The 18,889-nt window shown below is 43.8% G+C and overlaps 1 protein-coding gene across 2 annotated transcripts in view; it reads right to left on the bottom strand.

Moving 5' to 3' along the window:
- Window positions 1-18,889, bottom strand: part of MYZAP (myocardial zonula adherens protein) — a 272,628-nt gene that overhangs the window by 57,625 nt on the left and 196,114 nt on the right. For both annotated transcript variants that reach the window (XM_063926165.1, XM_063926166.1), the window contains exons 7-12: window positions 10,646-10,798; window positions 7,844-7,969; window positions 5,601-5,729; window positions 5,154-5,248; window positions 3,265-3,370; window positions 1,701-1,784 (exon numbers count right to left, since the gene is read on the bottom strand). In XM_063926165.1, the coding sequence (XP_063782235.1) occupies window positions 1,701-1,784; window positions 3,265-3,370; window positions 5,154-5,248; window positions 5,601-5,729; window positions 7,844-7,969; window positions 10,646-10,798 (693 nt within the window). The remainder of the gene's footprint in view (window positions 1-1,700; window positions 1,785-3,264; window positions 3,371-5,153; window positions 5,249-5,600; window positions 5,730-7,843; window positions 7,970-10,645; window positions 10,799-18,889) is intronic.

Genomic DNA, 18,889 nt, shown 5'->3' with positions numbered 1-18,889 from the left:
AGTGTCCCCATAAAATGTCATGCAACAGTTAATGGCAGCAACTTGATGCTTGGCTGAACTCAGGGACGGTGATAATAAAGTCCCTCATCTGGCAGCAGAGTGTGAGCTGACTGACTGCACCTATCTGATGGACATGCAGAGTCAGCCTGAAGTGCAGTTTCCCAGCCGGCGTGTGTGTGAAGGGAGGTATTGGAGTCTCCGTAGTCAGCATGGTCTCTGGCCGGAAGTGTAGGGTCCCGGCAGGTGGGGGGAGGGAGGCGTGGCCGGCTGATGACTTCGTAGTCTGTCAGTGTGCAACTGCAGCTTGTATGTGCGCATCTCCTCTCGTCCGTGATTACCGGCGGGCAGACAAAGTGGAGCAGAAGTTTTAATTAAGCTTTAAGTCGCCCCCTAGAGTCCGGCGCCCAGGGCATGCGACCCCCTAGCGCCCACCCCCTCACCCCCTAGTTGCGGGCCTGGCTACAGTATAAAGAAGAGCTAAAATCCAGAAGCTACAGAGAGAACACTGGCATCAAATAACGTATCTATAAAGTGTACAGCACCTTGCACCCATATATACAACCAGAAATTAGACAAGGAATTTCATTTTGTTTAATTTAAGCAAATAAAACTAGGCTGGTGAAGTCATGTTGTGGAAACTGAAGAACAGGATTTGTGTCCATTGTTGTAGTTTAGCATTGTCATATCTACAATGTACATGTAAATAGCCCTTTTCCACACTGATAACATTTATTGCTTAATACTTCCAAGGCTAAATTTCAGCACAGGGAAATCAGAGGAGGGCTGATGGAGCCCACACAAGGCCATATGTCTTTTCTACTATACTGCATAAATAATCACTGAGGATAGCATTACCCTGTAGACACAGTGTTTGTAACTTTATATATGCACATTGTTTTGGCAGCCACTTGGTTAGATGCGACAACTTACAGATATACATAACAAAATATGGCATGCACTGCATTCACCAATGGGCTGGCTAGCAGACCCTCACTGTATGACTGAGTAGTAACCAGTAGTAAGATATGCATTCACCAATGGGCTGGCTAGCACCCCTCACTGTATGACTGAGTAGTAACCAGTAATAAGATATGCATTCACCAATGGGCTGGCTAGCACCCCTCACTGTATGACTGAGTAGTAACCAGTAATAAGATATGCATTCACCAATGGGCTGGCTAGCACCCCTCACTGTATGACTGAGTAGTAACCAGTAATAAGATATGCATTCACCAATGGGCTGGCTAGCACCCCTCACTGTATGACTGAGTAGTAACCAGTAGTAAGATATGCATTCACCAATGGGCTGGCTAGCACCCCTCACTGTATGACTGAGTAGTAACCAGTAGTAAGATATGCATTCACCAATGGGCTGGCTAGCACCCCTCACTGTATGACTGAGTAGTAACCAGTAGTAAGATATGCATTCACCAATGGGCTTGTTAGCACCCCTCACTATATGACTGAGTAGTAACCAGTAGTAAGAAGATAATCAGAACACAGGTAAAAGCAACAACTCTGTTTACTTGTTTTTTATTACTGGAAGTATTTGTAGCTGAAATAATAACAAAATTAGATAATAAAATTTTCCAAACAATATGAAGAATAACTAATAACTTGTACATATGAAGTGTAAGTGTGGTATTCACATTGGATTTAGATATTGCCATATTGCATAGAAAGGCTAGTTTTCTCCTTACCTCTCCTTCCAGAATGGCTATCCTCTCCAGCAGCTGCTGAATAAGCAAGTCCTTGTAATGGACCTTTTTCTTTAAAAGCTCAATCTAAGATAAAAGATGACCAATGTCAATAGCCGACACAGCACTGACCAGCAGACAATATTATTAATACATTGACTATAGATGTTCTAGTGAAAAGTTTCATGTTGAGTACTTTGTGGTTGACATGGAGAACAATGACCTGGCTGACAGCAGAAATGTGCATACAGAATACCTTGGATTACTAGCTATGGAAATACTTCACGTTTGCACAGTTTCTGAGCTAGAAGGAGAACTTTTAGCAACATTTGCCATTTGGGAATGACTGCATACTATACATATGTTACAAATCTCCTAATAAAGTTATTTTGCTTTGAGTCATTTTGGAGAAAGAGCTTTATAGAGTACTGTAAATAAACATTATTCATATCAGCTTTGAACTTATAACCATGATGGAATATGTAGCATTTAAGAAAAAACATGATTTTGCTGCATCATTAGCATTACATAAATGTGAGCTAAACTTTGCTATGTAAATCTATATTCTATATTATTGCACTCTGGTGGTCATTCCGAGTTGTTGGCTCGCTAGCTGCTTTTAGCAGCATTGCAAACGCTAGGCCGCCGCCCTCTGGGAGTGTATCTTAGCTTAGCAGAATAGCGAACGAAAGATTAGCAGAACTGCTACTAAATAATTCCCTGCAGTTTCTGAGTAGCTCCAGACCTACTCCTAGATTGCGATCACCTCAGTCCGTTTAGTTCCTGGTTTGACGTCACAAACACGCCCTGCATTCGGCCAGCCACTCCCCCGTTTCTCCAGACACTCCTGCATTTTTGCCTGGCACGCCTGCGGTTTTTTTAGCACACTTCCTGAAAACGCTGAGTTGCCGCCCAGAAACACCCACTTCCTGTCAATCATACTACAAACACTCGAGCGACTGAAAAACGTTGCTCGAGCTTGGGTAAAACTACAAAGTTTTATGTGAAAGTACTTAGCGCATGCGCGCTGCGTACGCATTTAGCAACAAATAGCTGCATAGCGAAAATCGGCAACGAGCGAACAACTCGGAATGACCACCTCTGTCTTTAACTTAGTGGAAGGAACCCATAGCACTGGACCTCAGACAGTATGCTGCCACTAGTGACTGAACTGATGTTTAATGTTCTTCTGCTGAGGCAGACAAGCCTGACAGCATAGGATGTCTAGTATCCATATTAAATGGCAAAATAAATGCTTTTATGCAGATGGCACATGTAGGAAATGAGGAGACACACGTGGCACATTCTAACAGGAACTTATTCTAACCAATTTAAGAAGCTCCCCTGGGAATGACCATTAAATAGGTATGGAATATACTGATTCTAGGAGTTCTACACAGTTGATAACTGATTTTCTTACTCTCTTTGCATATGTTATATCTGCCCCCCTGCCGTGCACATGGCTTTGACCATTGGCTAACAAATTTGCTGCTGCAATCAATCTGAATTACCCCCCAAGTCTCCAACAACCAAAGGTCTGACAATGCCTCCATTTGTTAGTCCTCACCTCTTCAATCATATGCTTCACTTTCTTCTGCTGGCAATGTACCATATCATCTAGGTGCTTGATGCGCTCTCTTAAACTGCCTGCAGCTTCCTCTAAATTCTGGGTCCTGAAAAAGAAAATAAAGCAAATTAATTATGTAAATGATAATAAAATAACCGATTATACCCTTATCTAAGGACATTCATATATATATTTATGTAGTGACTGTGTATTTTTTATATTATTTTCTGGTTATAATATTTATCTGTGCTTGTTGTCAAACAAATGTTTTATATACAACACTGATCAGCACAGTGTAAAGGTAAATGCACAAGTACAGTACGTTTAGCCTGAGTGTGTGAGACTGGGTAGAGAAATGTGTAATAGAATAATAGATTGTGCAAAATAAAATGCAGTATATCTCATGATATACTCATTGGCTTGGTCTTCACAGTCTAATACCCCTTTTACACCAAAGAAATAACCCGGGTTATTGCAGAATCAATCCGGGTCAGGGCTTTGTGTAAATGGGCTCTAAAAAATACCCGGGTCTTGTTTCCCGGGAATCCACCCCGGGAAATGCTCAGGGTCGGACTCGGATTGTGTGGCAGTGTAAACGGTCCCAACCCGGGTTATTTGACCCGGCTTTTGCAGAGAGAAGCTGATTGGAACTTCTGTGGCACTGGAAGATGATGTCATCTGTCAGTGCCCCGCAGACAGTGCACATGGAGCATCACAACAGTGTTTATGCAGCTTCTGTAGCCTGCTCCCTTCACTACAGCCACAGCCTGACCTGCATACACTATCCCCAGTCTGCTCACAGCCTGATCTGCACCAAGACAGTGCTGACACGTAGTGTGAGCCAGAGCTTCACCCTCAGCCTGTATAGAACAGCAGGAACTGAAACACAGCTACTCTGTCTGCCATCATTGCTTCAATGCTGGGAGCAGACACCCTGACCACCCCTCCCTTTTGTTAACTTTTGTGACCTCATCTTTATCAGCCCTAAAAGGCCATTTTTAATGACATCCACAGGGAAAAGCAGGGCTGACTTGGCTTCAGTGTAAACAGTGCTGACCCGGGAATAACCTGGGTTGAAGAGCAGTGTAAATGAGGTATGAAGCCGGGTCCGACCCGGGAAACTCCCGTGTTCAAAATCCTGTATCGCACCTGGGATTTTGGTGTAAAAGGGGTATAAATGGTGTACAAAAAGGAAAGCATCCAAAATGAGTGCAAAAAAAGAAAACATGAACTGGTGTGCAAATACAGCAAATAATTATATTACTAAAACAATGGGGGACATTCCGAGTTGTTCGCTCTGTATTTTTCTTCGCATCGCAGCGATTTTCCGCTAACTGCGCATGCGCAATGTTCGCACTGCGACTGCGCCAAGTAAATTTGCTATGCAGTTAGGTATTTTACTCACGGCATTACAAGGTTTTTTCTTCGTTCTGGTGATCGTAGTGTGATTGACAGGAAGTGGGTGTTTCTGGGCGGAATAAGGCCGTTTTATGGGAGTGTGTGAAAAAACGCTACCGTTTCTTGGAAAAACGCGGGAGTGGCTGGAGAAACGGAGGAGTGTCTGGGCGAACGCTGGGTGTGTTTATGACGTCAAACCAGGAACGACAAGCACTGAACTGATCGCAGATGCCGAGTAAGTTTGAAGCTACTCAGAAACTGCTAAGAAGTGTCTAATCGCAATTTTGCTAATCTTTCGATCGCAATTTTGATAAGCTAAGATTCACTCCCAGTAGGCGGCGGCTTAGCGTGTGCAAAGCTGCTAAAAGCAGCTTGCGAGCGAACAACTCGGAATGACCACCAATGTACACGTTGAGATGAGTGATCTGTACATAACACTACATAAATAGTACTGTTACACTAAATGCAAGTATAGATGCAGAAAGATTTACCTTGCCCTCTCTGATGAGGTTATCTCCATCTTTGCATCAAGTCTTTGTATTCGTTCTTCATGACTAGTTAGTTGTACCTGAAGATGTTCTCGTTCCTGCCAACAATATTATATCATTTATTGTAACATTAGTGTGCACATACCTGACAACTGTCCCAATTTGCGGACTACTAAAGAGGGTGGAGATCTGTCCCAAAAGTGGGTGTTTATGGGCATATAAATGTAGAATTTGGTCATATCAGGGCAGAGTTTGGACAGATTGAGTGCATGGTTTATTTTATCCCAAACTCACATGTCTAGAAATGGGAGGTATGGTTTGCAGTATGCCCTTCATAATACTTATATCACTTATGTCTGTAGTTAGAAAACATAACAAACACACAACAGTGAAGTATATGCAGTCTGTGCTCCTACCAGAAAACAAGGTTTAGGAATATTATGCTGGTACCTGTTGCATTCGATGGACCAGACTGTCAAGTTCTACTATCTTTGCATCTCGTTCTTCTATCTTAGATTCTGCTACTCGAACCTTCTCACTTGCATCTTCAATAGCTCGCAGGTACTGTTTTGTTTGTCCCTTTAAATACACACAATATAATTTTTTTTAGCTAGTGATACTAGATATAGGTGTGTATTATAGATGGTCTATTAAATATAGTAGTCACTGATTTATATAGACAATATTATATGGTTATGAGATGTTTCAAAAAAGTGTTCAAAGATTTGGGAAAATTCATTATAATGGATAACAGAATGGAAACACAAAAGGTAAGACGTATTAAATTAGGCTATTCAATAGACTGAAGTATGAATGGGCCCCACTAGCCCAACCTCAGTCTGTATATATTTATATTCTTTTTTTACTTTTAGTTACCTGATTTGTTATTTTTGCTTTGCTTGTTGGCAAACCCTAAATCTGTACTATCGAGTAGGGCGAAGAAAAAAAGAGGCTGCGGTGATGGGGTGTTAGGTTTAGGCACCATCGGGGGGAGGGTTAGGGTTAGTATGTGAGGTGGGGGAGGGAGGGTTAGGCTGCAGGAAAGGGGGGTTAGGCTTAGGGGGCCATTTGGGGAAGGTAAGTATATTTACCTTCCTCTGTCAGGATTCTGAATATCGGGATGCCACGGTCGGAATTCTGACTGCCGACATCCCGACCGCCGGCTTTTCAAACCCAACCCCTTCATGATATCATGCTATCTAAATCATTTTCAGCACTACTGACATTTTGCAAAGAATTAAAACCAGAAAATGTGTGATCAACACACAGGTAGAAACATTCCTTTTACTATAATATTGTTTGCAGCTTAAGTATACTATTTTTATGTAAAATAGAATAGGTCGTTGCATCACCTATACTTGCTTAACACGGTATGTGTAGTGAGAAAACACATAATGTTTGCTCCACAAACGAGCTAATAGCTCAGACTAATTACCAGGGCATTCATGAATATCTACCCTAAACTGCAAAGCAATCCATGTTTTAGTTAAGGCCCATAGAACCCCAGTTTTATAATCATTATATATGTGCACTTTAACACAGCTCATTTATCTCCATTGAAAAGCAAATATAAATAGCTGCTGTAATAAAATAAAAAGAAAGATAAACAGTGTAGCCTAAAAAATCATCAATGGTCTAAAGCCTTGTTTTCATCAAAAATGTGTGTTTTCTCCTATAATGGGGCTACTTCTTCATTTGACATCTTTCTCTCTTGATATACATTAAATCACTAGCATTAAATATTCCTGACAGCCTATTTATCAAGTATTACAGTACTCATACTGCCAAAATGGAATGAAGTCAATATCCACATGTTGACAGGCAGAATCCTGAAGGTAAGTATTGGGGTTAGGTTTAGGGTTAGGCACTAGGGGAAGGGTTAGGGTTAGGCTGCGGGAAAGGACAGTTAGCGTTAGGCTGCGGTAGGGGACGGTTAGGGTTAGGCTGCGGGAGGGGGCGGTTAGGGTTAGGCTGCGGTAGGGGACGGTTAGGGTTAGGCTGTAGGAGGGGATGGTTAGGGTTAGGCTGCGGGAGGGGTGGATTATGGTTTAGGCTGTACGTGGGGACTGTTTGGGTTAGGCTGTGGGATGGGTGGGTTATGGGTTAGGCTTTAGAAGGGGGAAGGTTAGGGCTAGGCTGCAGGAGGGGTGGGTTATGGGTTAGGCTGTAGAAGGGGGAAGGTTAGGGCTAGGCTGCAGGAGGGGTGGGTTGTGGGTTAGGCCGTAGGAGGATACAGTTAGGGATAGGTTGCGGGAGGGGTGGATTACAGATTTGGTTAGGGTTACAATACAAATCAAAAGGATTTTGAACACTGGGATTCCGCTGCCGGGATTCTGACTGTTGGTATGCTGTGCACCTGGATATCCTATCCAACCCGCCACAATTCTGTTCTGTTGCAGCAGCTAATTTTGTAGGATTTTAAATAAACAGACTCTATAATTTTTTTAAGCTAGTGATACTAGATATAGGTGTGTATTATAGATGGTCTATTAAATATAGTAGTCACTGATTTACATAGACAATATTATATGGTTATGAGATGTTTCAAAAAAGTGTTCAAAGATTTGGGAACATTAATTATAATGGATTATAATAGTAAACTAGTTTCCTATTGGTGATCAGGACAAAATTGTTGGTGTCACTAATAATATTCTTAAATACAGTCTTATTTAATTGTTCATGAAGAAACATACAATAAGAACTTCTTTTTCTGCAGTATATTTAAGTTCCTCTTCTCGTATTTTTTCTTCGTACTGGCTGTAAAGTTTTCGTGTCATCTCTCTCATGACATTAGCGTTGGCCTCTTGAGATGACTCTATCTATAGAGGAAATTAAAGGAAAACGAAAAACAGGATCAGTTATACATTTTCAGGCTAAAGTCAATCCCTTGGATGCTGTAAACCTTGGTAAGTAAAGGCCTTTAGGGGCACCTACTTAAATGAAGAAAGAAACTTTAAAAAAACAAAGTAGTTCATTAGTCTAAAGCATATAAACCTAAGTAAAGGGGTCCACACATCAGCAATAAACTGGGAAAATTCCCCCGTTCTGGTGATGCCTGGATTGGGGATAAGCAAATTCCAATATATTGGTCAATATCTAATTTCAACCCAAAAAGTATCAGAATGGGAGCGTCTGGGATTTTTAACATATTCTATTTTGCCAGTCCCCTGAGAAATCTACAATCATCACAATTTGCTGATCGGTGAATCGTATCGGCATTAGGAAATTGCCGCTTAGCTATATGGGACACCTAAGATCTCTTCCTGCACTACCCGTACACATGCAAAAAAACAATTTTCCTAGGCAGCCCCTCTCCGTTTCTGGTTAGCCCTAGCCAAAACCCAAGAGGCGGAGTGGACATCAACTGAAAACACCCCTATGTTGTTGCTAATCCTCCTCTACTCCACTACTTGTACTATGTTGCTGGTCCTGCTCCACTGTGCTAGCTTTGCAGAAAGAAGAGATCGATGTGTGAGTTCAGCAGGGACGTTCAGCAAGGTAAATGGCTCAGGAGGCACTGGCTAGTACCACATCCATGTTTACACACAATAAATGAGCCAAAGGATTCATGTGGGCATTATACACAGGTGCAGCAGTATATACTGCTGGAAATTTGGTGAGTTTTGAACAGAGATGTGCGGAAAAGAGGCACTGCCTCACATGCCATAGACTTTTTACTGCAGAGTTTTGACTATAAAAGTGATTGGAATAACATAAAGAAGATATATCTAATATATTCTTTGTATTTATCATATACTTTATAAAGTCAAAACTCTGGCATATATGTTAGTATGACAGGAAAGGCTCTGCCTCACCTCATACACATACTGCTCAGAGTGTGTGGCTTTACCCCTCTCATGGTGTTGTTGTACTGTGGGAGGATTGCTGAAGAAACAATCATTTAAGGCAGCATGATTAAAATGATCAAGATGCAAGGGTTAGTGATTAAACAGGGACCGTCAAAACAAGCATAATAGAAGGGGGGGATGAGAAAAGGGTTAATGATAGAAAGAGGCCTGAAGAAATGTGAATGACAAAAGGAGGAATGCTAGAAATAGTCTCTATGAGGACTATAAAAGAGGGAAAGAGGAGAGTGATTGGGGAAAGATCATGATAAAGATAGGTAGAGATGCACAATGGACTGAAAGGACATTACTGCTTTCAGTTCAATCCTGAAGTGGCATAGCATTTTATTCAGCTCTTTAATACCGCATTCAGATCGCAAATGCCGGATCCCACCCGGTAAAAGAAACGTGTCCTTACCGGGTGGGATCCGGCATTTGCGCTCCTTTGCTGGCTTTCCGACCCGTTAATATACCGGATCGGTTGCCATAGCAGCGGGGGGGGGGGGAAGCAGCAGCAGCAGGGGAGGGGGTGGAGGCGGCGCTGGGACGATGAGCTCATCTCTCCTGCGCCGCCTCTCCCTATGCTGTGAATGGGAACCGTGTCCTTCTTTTATACCGGGTTGAATTTCCGGGTCAGACGACCCGCTAATTCTTGGAAAGTGCTTTCACATCGCACACTGACCCGTGTCGACACGGCAATATGCCGTGTCGATACCGGGTTATTTGTGCGATGTGAAAGGGGTATAAGATGGCTATGAAAGCAAGGGAGTGAGGGGTGGGCCAAACAGCAAGCCGCTCCTCCTATGGTGTCTTCCTCCCGGATAATAAAGACTAATTACGGCCAGTGAATAATGCCCACTTATTGCTTTCATGGGTGTCAATAGATGCTCATTATCTCTTATCTACTGGAGAGTCTTCAGCCTTTGTTAACCTAACATATAATGTACAGGTTTCTAGGTTTTACAATTTGAAGGTGTGTAATAGGACGACAAATGTACTTATTTGTAAAGAACTGTTGTATAGGTGTGGGTGAAAATGTGCACTAAATGTCTCTGGTGTGTTTGAGGTATGATAAGGGAGAAACTCTTCAGGTAATGGCTGGCTGGCGGTATGCTTATGTGGAGTTAGCCTTAGGTAAAGCACTTTCCCTACACATGCCTGACAATGGTGATCATGCTGTAACCTGTCTTTTTAACAAAATATATTTTTGAACTACACAAGATGACCCCAGGCTTTAGTATAGTAATTCAGATCTTGGTACCGTTCCTTACCTCAAGCTACAATGGGTACAATAACAGTTGCAGACTGGCGCATACACTACCCAGATTTTTCATTGGACAGATGTAACCACAGGAATAATGCGCACATTTAGCTATGCTTTATATATAGAATAAGGACCTATCATAAAAAATCTATTTGTGTAAAGTAGACGTCAGCAAATTTCACATTGCAATTTAAACTATGTGCCAGCTAGTGCTGGTGTAATAAAGTTCAATAAACCACTATGATTTATAATAATTACATATGCTATAAAATTATATACAAGTTACACTGAAATGAACAGGTCTGGAAAATATATGGAAACTTTCCGGTAATGTTATATCTAGCACTCATACACGATAAATGAAAGTATAGCAGCAGCATATTTACCTTAACTTTTAACAACTGGTTTTCAGCTTGTGAAGATTCCAACAAATGCTGTTTTTCTTTCAATTTATCTAAGGACTCGTTATAGGAATTCTGCAGATTCTTCACCTCATCCCTAATGTTGCAGTTTTCCAGGGTCATATCCACTAGCGATTTCTGCAATAGAGATGAAGACAGGCAATAATGGTGCTGGAACTCATTTCAGAGCTAATCATACTCCTAACCTTTTTTGACGTTGTGACTTCCCAACTACGTCTTAGATATCATAATTTGTCTTTTGTGAAAATCCAATTGGAACCAATGTTAAACTACTGTATTATTGGAAACAAAAATATAATAATGTTCTAATTAGTGTACACAGTAGGCTGTTTGAGCAGGGTGCTGCGCCCTGCCCAATCTAAGAAAAACAAAAAGAGGATTTTGGTACTTACCGATAAATACATTTCTCTGAATCCCCTCGTGGGCACTGGAGATCTAGACAGCTGGGTGTGAATGATGCAGACCGTAGATAGCACGATTTAATAATAATAAAAATATAGCACAGCCGGCTCCTCTCCCTTCACGCCCCCCCCATCCCTCCAGTTTGAAAAATTGACTGAGAGAAGAGGAACCATGAAAAATTAAAGCCATATGGGAAGGAACCAACCGTACCACAATGTCAGACAGCAACCAAGAACTACTGTATTAACACATTAACCAATCTGTTTGAACTAACTCTATAAGAACACGCAGGCTGACAGCATCGAGGCAGGCGTCCAGTGTCCCAGAGTGGATTCAGAGAAATGGATTTTATCGGTAAGTACCAAAATCCTCTTTTCTCTATCATCCACTAGGAGACACTGGAAATCTAGACAGCTGGGGACGTCCCAAAGATACTCCCCATGGGAAGGAGTGCTGTCCGAAGCCTGAAGAACCAAACAACCAAAATTTCTCATACGTCCTAGAGGATGTTAGGGTCACTTCAAGAACCATGGGGTATAGACGGGATCCGCAGGAGACATGGGCACTTTAAGACTTTCAAAGGGTGTGACCTGGCTCCTCCCTCTATGCCCCTCCTCCAGACTCCAGTTTAGAATATGTGTCCAGTGAGACTGGATGCACTCTGAGGAGCTCTACTGAGTTTCTCTGAAAAAGACTTATGTTAGGTTTTTTATTTTCAGGGAGTACTGCTGGCAACAGTCTCCCTGCTTCGTGGGACTTAGGGGAGAGAAGTCAGACCTACTTCTGTGAGTTTAAAGGCTCTGCTTCTTTGGCTACAGGACACCATTAGCTCCTGAGGGTTTGATCACTAGGTACGCCTAGGGGCTCATTCCCAGAGCCGGCCGTCACCCCCCTTGCAAAGCCATAAGTCAGAAGACAGGTGAGTAGAAGAAGAAAAGAAGACTTCAGTGACGGCTTCTGAGGTACCGCACAGCGATCGCACGCTGCGCGCCATGCTCCCACACACCGAGGCACTCCAGGGTGCAGGGCGTAGGGGGGGGGGGGGGGCGCCCTGGGCTGCATATATACCTCAATTATAAGACTGGAATCAGGGGACATAGGTGCTGGGGCACTGTCCTAACCCTCGCCAGTATAAAAATTTTTAACTAAAATAGCGGGACTGAAGCGCTCCATTACGGGGGCGGGGCTTAGCCCTCACAGCTCAGACAGTCAGCGCCATTTTCTATTGCAGAACACTGGTCCTTCCTCACACTGCTGAATGTATCAGGGTGCAAAACGGGGGGGGGGGGGGGGGACGACACACAGTCAAATTGGTGCATTGTATGTTTAATATAAAAGCGCTGCAGGTTTGGGGGCATTCTATAATGTTCAGAACTGTTGATTAAGCGCTGGGTTATGAGCTGGCAAACTATCTGTGTCTCTCTGACATGTTTGGTACACGTGTGTCGGCATGTCTGAAGCGGAGTGCTTCCCACAAACGGCTGTGGGAGTGACCCTGTCGGCACGGCCGACTCCTGATGGTACTTGGTACATGTGTGTCAACATGTAGGTGGATGAATGTTTTTTCCAAGTGAAAACTATATTAGGGACACAGACGCGGGTGGGGGCCCTGTCAGCACCACCGATATATGACTGGGTAAAAAAAATAAAAAAAATTGCATGTTAATGTGATGCATATCAGAAAGGGCTATGTTTGTATGTATGTATATATATATATATATATATAGTAAGGTTGAATAAATCGGTGTAATAGTCACAGGAATATCTATGGAGGTCTTGTTCATAGCTATATTTCCCTCAGACCCCTCGGGGTCGCAAACAGGTTATTTTGCCCAGTTACTACTCCCTTATACCGACACAGATGCTAATTCCTGTGTCGACCATAATGCTTCCTGATGAGATCCCCCCCAAAAAAAGAGCATTTAGTACATGATTAGTACATAATAAGGACGTATTAACGTCACTGTGGACCCTGCTGTTCCGAACAAAGGGGTCTATGTGTGTATATGTATATACACTGCTCAAAAACATAAAGGGAACACTAAAATAACACATCCTAGATCATTCTGAATGAATGAAATATTCTTATTAAATACTTTGTTCTTTACATAGTTGAATGTGCGGACAACAAAATCACACAAAATTATCAATGGAAATCAAATGTATTAACCCATGGAGGTCTGGATTTGGAGTCACACAAAATTAAAGTGGAAAAACACACTACAGGCTGATCCAACTTTGATGTAATGTCCTTAAAACAAGTCAAAATGAGGCTCAGTAGTGTGTGTGGCCTCCACGTGCCTGTATGACCTCCCTACAACGCCTGGGTATGCTCCTGATGAGGGGGCGGATGGTCTCCTGAGGGATCTCCTCCCAGACCTGGACTAAAGTATCCGCCAACTCCTGGACAGTCTGTGGTGCAACGTGGCGTTGGTGGATGGAGCGAGACATGATGTCCCAGATGTGCTCAATTGGATTCAAGTCTGGGGAACGGGTGGGCCAGTCCATAGCATCAATGCCATAGAAATGCCACCCCACACCATTACTGACCCACTGCCAAACCGGTCATGCTGAAGGACGTTGCAGGCAGCAGAACGTTCTCCTTGGCGTCTCCAGACTCTGTCACATCTGTCACATGTGCTCAGTGAGAACCTGCTTTCATCTGTGAAGAGCACAGGGTGCCAGTGGCGAATTTGCCAATCTTGGTGTTCTCTGGCAAATGCCAAACGTCCTGCACGGTGTTGGGCTGTAAGCACAACCCCCACCTGTGGATGTCGGGCCCTCATGCCACCCTCATGGAGTGTTTCTGATCGTTTGAGTAGACACATGCACATTTGTGGCTTGCTGGAGGTCATTTTGCAGGGCTCTGGCAGTGCTCCTCCTGTTCCTCCTTGCACAAAGGCGGAGGTAGCGGTCCTGCTGCTGGGTTGTTGCCCTCCTACGGCCTCCTCCACGTCTCCTGATGTACTGGCCTGTCTCCTGGTAGCGCCTCCATGCTCTGGACACTACGCTGACAGACACAGCAAACCTTCTTGCCACAGCTCGCATTGATGTGCCATCCTGGATGAGCTGCACTACCTGAGCCACTTGTGTGGGTTGTAGACTCCGTCTTATGCTACCACTAGAGTGAAAGCACCGCCAGCTTTCAAAAGTGACCAAAACATCAGCCAGAAAGCATAGGAGCTGAGAAGTGGTCTGTGGTCACCACCTGCAGAACAACTCCTTTATTGGGGGTGTCTTGCTAATTGCCTATAATTCCCACCTGTTGTCTACTCCATTTGCACAACAGCATGTGAAATTGATTGTCAATCAGTGTTACTTCCTAAGTGGACAGTTTGATTTAACAGAAGTGTGATTGACTTGGAGTTACATTGTGTTGTTTAAGTGTTCCCTTTATTTTTTTGAGCAGTGTATATTTGTTTGTATGTGTATATATACAGTATATATATATATATATATATATATATATATGTGTATTTATATATTTATATATATTTATAATACTGCTGAAGTAACATTCTTCATTCTCATGTGCTAAACGCTCTATTCGAGAAGGTCTGGGTCAGCCCTGGCAAGATGATTTAAAATCCTCAAGAGGATTCCAATTGTTTATTCTTTTCCCGCCGCGGATAGAATAAAGTGGGTGTCACCCCCTGTTCTACAAGGGGTCCTGTCACAGAGCCAGCGGATCATATGTAGGAAGCTTCGTTATGTTCTAGTTATGTGTCCACGCGTACGTCAGTTAGACCTGGCCATTACATGCGCATGGGGGAGTAGTAGTATTCAAAAATGGTCGGTTGCCTGGTCATCCGTTATAGATACCCTCGGGAGAGATGGGATACTCCTTACGTTGGGTCGTATCAAGGACGCTGCAGCATGCTTTCGTGTGACTGCAAGGGATAGAGGACTCTTGGTTTCGCTGGCCGATTCCATGGCGGTTTCAGCTAGGAGGGCTTTGTGGATTCACCAATGGAATGCTGAGGCTGACTCCGAGAAGATATGGAGTCTCTTCCCGATGAAGGTGAAGCTCGGTTCGGTGACGACCTAGTTAATTTGATCTCGGCAGATGCCGCTGGTAAGTCTAGCTTCTGGGCCTATGTTCCCTCACAACGGATGATGACGCATAATTGTCGGATGCAGTCATGTCAGCCAAATAGATACGGATTCCCCCTTCTTTCTTTGCAGGTAGAGGAAGGAGAAAAGGGAAGAGGTCAGCAGCCTCTTCAAGATCACAGGAGCAGAAATCATCCTCTGTTTCTGCCGGATCCACCGCATGACGCTGGGACTCTCTTGCGGGAGCCCACACCGGTGAGGTCACGTCTAAAACTTTTCAGTCGGACCTGGAACGGACTTGGACCCGTGGGTTTTACGAATAGTGTCCCAAGGGTGCATACTGGAGTTTCCAGGCGTTTTCCCTCACCAATTCTTCATTATTACCGATTCTCCTCCGGACGGGGAGGGAGTATGCGACGCAACACAAGAGTTGTGTCAGGATCAGGTCATGGTCCTGGTGTCCCCTGTCACAATAGGGAGAAGGCTGTTATTCAAGCCTCTTCATGCTCCCGAAGCCAGACGGCTAGGTCAGACCAATCCTAAATCTGACATCCCGTAATTTCTATCTAAAGAAATTCAAATCAAACATGGAATCTCTCAGGACAGTAAGATCCAATCTAAAAAAGAATAAAGGAGGTCTAATTACATTTTCCTCCGCATTAGATTTACCTGAGGTTTGCTATTCAGGATGGTCATTACCAATTTCACCAGGGTGATGGTGGTAAGAAAAACAATGGGAAAGCGCTAATTTAATCTGCAGTAGATTTTATTATTAAATGATTAATTTTAAAACTAAAAATAGTACCGGCCAGTTTCAATAAAATTGACTCATATTTTAGCAAAACACATGTACATTACACCAATACATATAAACAGTGACCTGTAAAAAGCTGTATTATAAAAGTACACCAAGTCTCTGTTTGAAAGTCCTTAAATGATACTTTCTATTTTGGCTACAAGTTTACTGTTCAGTCCACATATCCAATGTAGCAATATATGCATGCACTTGATAGTTTCTTTCTTTGTAGTTTTAAAATTAATCATTTAATAATAAAATCTACTGCAGATTAAATTAGCGCTTTCCCATTGTTTTTCTTGTTCTATTGATTTTAGGGGTTTTTAAACCAATTACCCCTGGGAAAGCAGCAATTTCTTCTGTGGAATAAAGGTGCCTGTGGTTTTTTGGTTTTGATGGAGGTAAGGATGGTTCTCCTTCTCTAGTACGGAGTCACGTTTATCCCGTACGGGGACGATCTCCTGATAACGGCGAGATCAAGAAACCAGTTGGTGCAAAACGTTGCACTCTCTCTGACAGTTCTTCAACAACAGGGTTGGCTCCTGAACTTGCCAGAATCACTGATGGCCCATCGACGCGGTTGTCGGTTATGGGAATAATACTAGATACTACAGAGAGTTTTTTTTTTCAGTGGAAAAGGCTCTGGAGATCCAGAGTCTGGTCATACAAATTCCGAGACCAGCTGGAGTGTCAATCCATCAATACATTAGAAAAGATGGTTGCGGCCTACAAGGCCATTCAGTTGGCAGGTTCCTTGCCAAGGTGTTCTAGTGGGTCCTGTTGGACGAGGGGTCCGGTTCCCACCTACACATGCACTGGAAGATAATCCTGTTGTCAAAAGCCAGGATGTCACTCCTGTGGTGGCTCCACACCTCACACTTACTAGAGGGACGTAGGTCTGGGTCCTGGTAATCACGGATGCAAGTCTCTGAGGCTGGGGAGCTGTCACTCAAGGAAAAAGCTTCCAAGAAAAATGCTAAAGTCGGGAAGCCTGTCTTCACATGAGTATGCTGGATTTGAGAGCCATTTACGACGGCCTTCAACAGGCGGTACATCTTCTTCAAGATCACCCCGTGCAGATCCAGTTGGATAAGGTAACAGCAAGACGGAACAAAAAGCAGAGCGGAAATGGCAGAAGTGACAAAGATACTCCTCTGGGCAGAAAAATATGTAAGGGCTCTGTCGGCAACTTTCATTCCGGTGGACAAATGGGAAGCATGCTTCCTCAGCAGACACGAGCTCCGTCCAGGAGAGTGGGACCTCCACCAAGAAGTCTTCGCAGAGGTGACAACTCTTTGGGGAGTTCCTCCAGTAGACAGGATGACTTCTCGTCTCAACAAGAAGCTTAAAAAAAAAATTGTTCCAGGTCGAGAGACCCTCAGGCAATAGCAGTAGATGCTCTGGTAACCCAGTGACTATTCCAGTCAGTGTATTCCTGCCACTTCCACTGATCCCAAAAGTTCTCGGGATAATAAGAAGATCAAGGGTTCGGGCAATTGCTACTGCCCCAGACTAGCCAAGGAGGGCTTGGTGTTCAGATCTTCAGGAGTTGCTCATTAAAAGATCCTGGGCCTTTTCCTCTTCGCGAGGACCTACTACGGTAGGTACCGGGCGTGTACCTAGACTTGCCGCGGCTACATTTGACAGCATGACAGTTGAGCGCCGAATCCTACCACGAAAGGGTATCCCCACGCTTATTCAGGCCAGGAAAGGAGTAACGTCTAAACATTACCACCGTTTTTGGAGAAAATATGTGTCTTGGTATGAATCCAAGACAGTTTCAACGGAAGTGTTTCAGTTAGGGCGTTTTCTCGGTTTCCTACAGGCTGGGGGAAATGCAGACTGCAGTTGGACTCCATTATGGTCAAGTTTTCAGCATTGGAAATTTTCTTTCTGAAACTATTAGCTTCTCTTCCAGAAGTTCAGTGTGCATGAAAGACGTGTTACACGTCCAACCTTCATTTGTGCCTCCAGTGGCACCTTGGGATCGTAATGTAGTGTTGCAGTTCCTTCAATCACATTAGTTTGAACCTTTCCGGAAGGTGGAGTTGAAATTCCTCACGTGGAAAGTGGTCATCCTATTGGCCTTGGCATCTGCAAGGCGGATGTCTGAGTTAGCGGCCTTGTCTCACAAGAGCCCTTATTTGATCTTCCTGGAAGATAGAGCTGAATTGAGGACACGTCAGCAATTTCTACCGAAGGTGGTTTCCTCTGTCCACATCGACCAACCTATTGTGGTGCCTGTGGCTACTGACGCCTTCGCTCAGTCAAAATCTCTGGTTGTGGTCAGAGCGTTGAAGATTTATGTCGCCAGAACGGCTCAGATTAGAAAAACAGAGGCTCTGTTTGTCCTGTATGATCCCAACAAGGTTGGGTGTCTTGCTTCCAAGCAGATCATTGCATGCTGGATCTGGAACACCATTCAGCACGCTCATTCCAAGGCTGGATTGCCGTTACAGGTATCGGTGAAAACCCATTCTACTAAGAAGATGGGCTCAACCTGGGCGGCTGTCCGGGGGGTCTCGGCATGGCAACTTTGCCGAGCAGCTACTTGGTCGGGGTCAAACACATTTTGAAAAGTTCTACAAGTCTGACACCTTGGCCGATGAAGACCTTAAGTTGGTCAATCGGTGCTGCAGAGTCATCCGCACTCTCCCGCCCGTTCTAGAGCTTTGGTATAAACCCCATGGTTCTTGAAGTGACCCCAGCATCCTCTAGGACGTATGAAAAAATAGGATTTTCATACCTACCGGTAAATCCTTTTCTCTTAGTCCGTAGAGGATGCTGGGCGCCCATCCCAGTGCGTACTGTATCTGCAGTTACTGGTTGTGGTTTCACACAGGTTGTGTTACGATTTTGTCAGCATAGTGCTGAAAATTCTTCATGCCGTTGGCTTGTGTTCTATTGAATGCCACATTCGGCGGCATGCTTGAGGTGTGAGCTGGTAGGATGCTCAC

The sequence above is a fragment of the Pseudophryne corroboree genome, chromosome 6 (assembly GCF_028390025.1).
Source record: "Pseudophryne corroboree isolate aPseCor3 chromosome 6, aPseCor3.hap2, whole genome shotgun sequence".
Lineage (NCBI taxonomy): Eukaryota > Metazoa > Chordata > Amphibia > Anura > Myobatrachidae > Pseudophryne > Pseudophryne corroboree.
Note: the sequence above shows the minus strand (reverse complement) of the source record. Positions and strands in the feature narration are given on the sequence as shown.